Source organism: Palaemon carinicauda, chromosome 23 (assembly GCF_036898095.1).
Source record: "Palaemon carinicauda isolate YSFRI2023 chromosome 23, ASM3689809v2, whole genome shotgun sequence".
In the NCBI taxonomy this organism is placed as follows: domain Eukaryota; kingdom Metazoa; phylum Arthropoda; class Malacostraca; order Decapoda; family Palaemonidae; genus Palaemon; species Palaemon carinicauda.
Genome location: NC_090747.1, coordinates 60,017,885 through 60,022,228, shown reverse-complemented (window position 1 = coordinate 60,022,228; position 4,344 = coordinate 60,017,885). Strand labels below are relative to the sequence as shown.

Sequence of the window (4,344 nt, the reverse complement as noted above, 5' to 3'; positions counted from 1 at the left end):
AATGAATGTTACTGTTGTTGTTATTATTATTGTTGTTGTTATTTACGTTGTTACTGCTACAGAAAAGCATTCACTCTGAAAGCCTATTGTTCCTCTACTTAAAGCGTCCTGCATTGTTTCCATAGATATTTCTGTCTTATTCGTCCATCACGTGAATGAAATTTTGGATTCACATTTTCGTGAATCTCGAATTTTATATATTTCTTCAATGAATTCGAATGATGGTAATATATAAGACTAAAAGCAGGGATATTTTATTTCATGTTATTGTTATCCTTATTGTATAATTATCATTATTACTATGAATTAATATAATTTGATTAAAGGAACAAGGAACCTTAAAAGTTTTCTTTTTCTAGACACAATTACAATACTCCCCGGAGCTGCTCCTCCAAACGTGCCACTACAGGAAAATGGGTTCGTTCTTACAGAGGTCCAGCTTAGACCGATGTACAATGGTCCTTTCATGGTAAAAAAAGGAAAAGAAATGTGAAACCGAGACATCAGGACGAGAACAATATGAAACTACGACCTCGTGACCAGAACAAAGTGAAACTACGACCTCATGACCAAAACAAGGTGAAACTACAACCTCATGACCAGAACAAGGTGAAACTACGACCTCGTGACCAAAACAAGGTGAAACTACGACCTCGTGACCAAAACAAGGTGAAACTACGACCCTCGTGACCAGAACAAGGTGAGACTATGACCTCGTGACCAGAATAAATGCAAAACAACGACTTAGAGACCAGAACAAAGATGAAATTACGACTTTGTGACTAGAACAAAGATTAAACTACGACCTCCTGACCAAAATGAAGGTAAAAATACAAGCTTGTGACCAGAATGAAGGTAAAACTATGAGCTTGTGACCAGAACAAAGACAAAACTACGAGCTTGTGACCAGAACAAGGTGAAACTACGACCTTGTGACTAAAATGAAGGTTAAAACTACGACCTCATGACCAGAGGAAGGTGAAACTACGACCTCGTGACCAAAATGAAGGTTAAAACTACGACCTCATGACCAGAGGAAGGTGAAACTACGACCTTGTGACCAAAACAAAGGTGAAACTATGACCTCGTGACCAGAACAAAAGTGAAACTATGACCTTGTGACCAGAACAAAGACAAAACTACGACCCTGTGACCAGAACAAAGACAAAACTACGACCCTGTGACCAGAACAAAGACAAAACTAGGAGCTTGTGACCAGAACAAAGACAAAACTAGGAGCTTGTGACCAGAACAAAGACAAAACTACGAGCTTGTGACCAGAACAAAGACAAAACTACGACCTCGTGACCAGAACACAGGTAAAACTATGACCTTGTGACCAGAATAAAGGCGAAACAACGACTTTTGAGACCAGAACAATAATAGAACGATGACCTCGTGACTAAAACAAAAGGTGAAACTATGATCTGGTGACCAGAACAAAAGTGAAACTAACGACCTCGTGACCAGAACAAAATGGAAACTACGACCTCGTGACCAGAACAAAATGGAAACTACGACCTCGTGACCAGAACAAAGGTAAAACTACGACCTCGTGACCAGAACAAAGACAAAACTACGAGCTTGGGACCAGAACAAAGACAAAACTACGACCTCATGACCAGAACAAAGGTAAAACTATGGCCTCGTGACCAGAATAAAGGCGAATCAACGACTTCGAGACCAGAACAAAGACAAAACGACGACCCTGTAACCAGAACAAGGTGAAACTTCAACCTAATGACCAAATGAAGGTGAAGCTACGATCTCGTGACCAGAACAATGTGAAACTACGACCTCATGACTAGAACAAAGGGGTAAGTACGAGAATGAGGTGAAATTGCGACCTCGGGACAAAAACAAGGTGAAGCTTCAACCTCGGGACAGAAAGAGTTGAAACTGCGCCCTTGGGACAAGGAGGAGGTGAAACGGCGACCTCGGGACAAGAATGAGGTGAAACTGCGACCTCGGAACAAGAATGAGGAGAAACTGCGACCTCATGACTAGAACAAAGGGGTAAGTACGAGAATGAGGTGAAACTGCGACCTCGGGACAAGAACAAGGTGAAGCTTCAACCTCGGGACAAGAAATATTTGAAACTGCGCCCTTGGGACAAGGAGGAGGTGAAACTGTGACCTCAGAACAAGAATGAGGTTAAACTGCGACCTCGGAAGGAGAACGAGGTGAAACTGCGACCTCGGGACAAGAACAAGGTGAAGCTTCAACCTCGGGACAAGAAAAAGTTGAAACTGCGCCCTTGGACAAGGAGGAGGTGAAACTGTGACCTCGGGACAAGAATGAGGTGAAACTGCGACCTCGGGACGAGAATGAGGTGAAACTGCGACCTCGGAACAAGAATGAGGAGAAACTGCGACCTCGGAACAAAGAATGAGGAGAAACTGCGACCTCATGACTAGAACAAAGGGGTAAGTACGAGAATGAGGTGAAACTGCGGACCTCGGAACAAGAACAAGGTTGAAGCTTCAACCTCGGGACAAGAAAGAGTTGAAACTGCGCCCTTGGGACAAGGAGGAGGTGAAACTGCGACCTCGGAACAAGAATGAGGAGAAACTGCGACCTCATGACTAGAACAAAGGGGTAAGTACGAGAATGAGGTGAAACTGCGACCTCGGAACAAGAACAAGGTGAAGCTTCAACCTCGGGACAAGAAAGAGTTGAAACTGCGCCCTTGGGACAAGGAGGAGGTGAAACTGCGACCTCGGAACAAGAATGAGGAGAAACTGCGACCTCGGGACAAGAACAAGGTGAAGCTTCAACCTCGGGACGAGAAAGAGTTGAAACTGCGCCCTTGGGACAAGGAGGAGGTGAAACTGCGACCTCGGAACAAGAATGAGGAGAAACTGCGACCTCATGACTAGAACAAAGGGGTAAGTACGAGAATGAGGTGAAACTGCGACCTCGGGACAAGAACAAGGTGAAGCTTCAACCTCGTGACAAGAAAGAGTTGAAGCTGCGCCCTTGGGACAAGGAGGAGGTGAAACTGCACCCTTGGGACAAGGAGGTGGTGAAACTGCGACCTCGGAACAAGAATGATGTGAAACTGCGACCTCGGAACAAGAATGATGTGAAACTGCGACCTCGGGACAAGAACAAGGTGAAGCTTCAACCTCGGGACAAGAAAGAGTTGAAACTGCGCCCTTGGGACAAGGAGGAGGTGAAACTGCGACCTCAGAACAAGAATGAGGAGAAACTGCGACCTCATGACAAGAACAAAGGGGTAAGCACGAGAATGAGGTGAAACTGCGACCTCGGGACAAGAACAAGGTGAAGCTTCAACCTTGGGACAAGAAAGAGTTGAAACTGCGCCCTTGGGGACAAGGAGGAGGTGAAAACTGCGACCTCGGAACAAGAATGAGGAGAAACCGCGACCTCGGAACAAGAATGAGGTGAAACTGCGACCTCGAGACAAGAATGAGGTGAAACCGCGACCTCGGAACAAGAATGAAGTGAAACTGCGACCTCGGACAAGAATGAGGTGAAACTGCAACCTCGGAACAAGAATGAGGTGAAACTGCGCCCTTGGGACAAGGAGGAGGTGAAACTGCGACCTCGGAACAAGAATGAGGAGAAACTGCGACCTCGGGACAAGAATGAGGTGAAACTGCGACCTCGAGACAAGAATGAGGTGAAACTGCGACCTCGGAACAAGAATGAAGTGAAACTGCGACCTCGGGACAAGAATGAGGTGAAACTGCAACCTCGGAACAAGAATGAGTTGAAACTGCGCCCCTTGGGACAAGGAGGAGGTGAAACTGCGACCTCGGACAAGAATGAGGAGAAACTGCGACCTCGGGACAAGAATGAGGTGAAACTGCGACCTCGAGACAAGAATGAGGTGAAACTGCGACCTCGGAACAAGAATGAAGTGAAACTGCGACCTCGGGACAAGAATGAGGTGAAACTGCAACCTCGGAACAAGAATGAGTTGAAACTGCGCCCTTGGGACAAGGAGGAGGTGAAACTGCGACCTCGGAACAAGAATGAGGAGAAACTGCGACCCTCCGGGACAAGAATGAGGAGAAACTGCGACCTCGGGACAAGAATGAGGGTGAAACTGCGACCTCGAGACAAGAATGAGGTGAAACTGCGACCTCGGAACAAGAATGAAGTGAAACTGCGACCTCGGGACAAGAATGAGGTGAAACTGCAACCTCGAACAAGAATGAGTTGAAACTGCGCCCTTGGGACAAGGAGGAGGTGAAACTGCGACCTCGGAACAAGAATGAGGTGAAACTTAAATGAAAACGTATTTTTTAATTAAATACAGTAGAGGATAGAGAGAGATAAGAAACAAGGGTTGATTAAGATGGAAAAAATTTCAGC

The 4,344-nt window shown here is 45.9% G+C and overlaps 1 protein-coding gene across 1 annotated transcript in view; it reads left to right on the top strand.

Moving 5' to 3' along the window:
* The first annotated feature begins 519 nt into the window (after positions 1-519).
* Positions 520-4,344, top strand: part of LOC137617609 (nipped-B-like protein B) — a 29,198-nt gene continuing 25,373 nt past the window's right edge. The window contains exons 1-4 of the mRNA XM_068347615.1: positions 520-669; positions 2,640-2,825; positions 2,930-3,238; positions 3,521-4,159. Coding sequence (XP_068203716.1) covers positions 520-669; positions 2,640-2,825; positions 2,930-3,238; positions 3,521-4,159 — 1,284 coding nt within the window. The remainder of the gene's footprint in view (positions 670-2,639; positions 2,826-2,929; positions 3,239-3,520; positions 4,160-4,344) is intronic.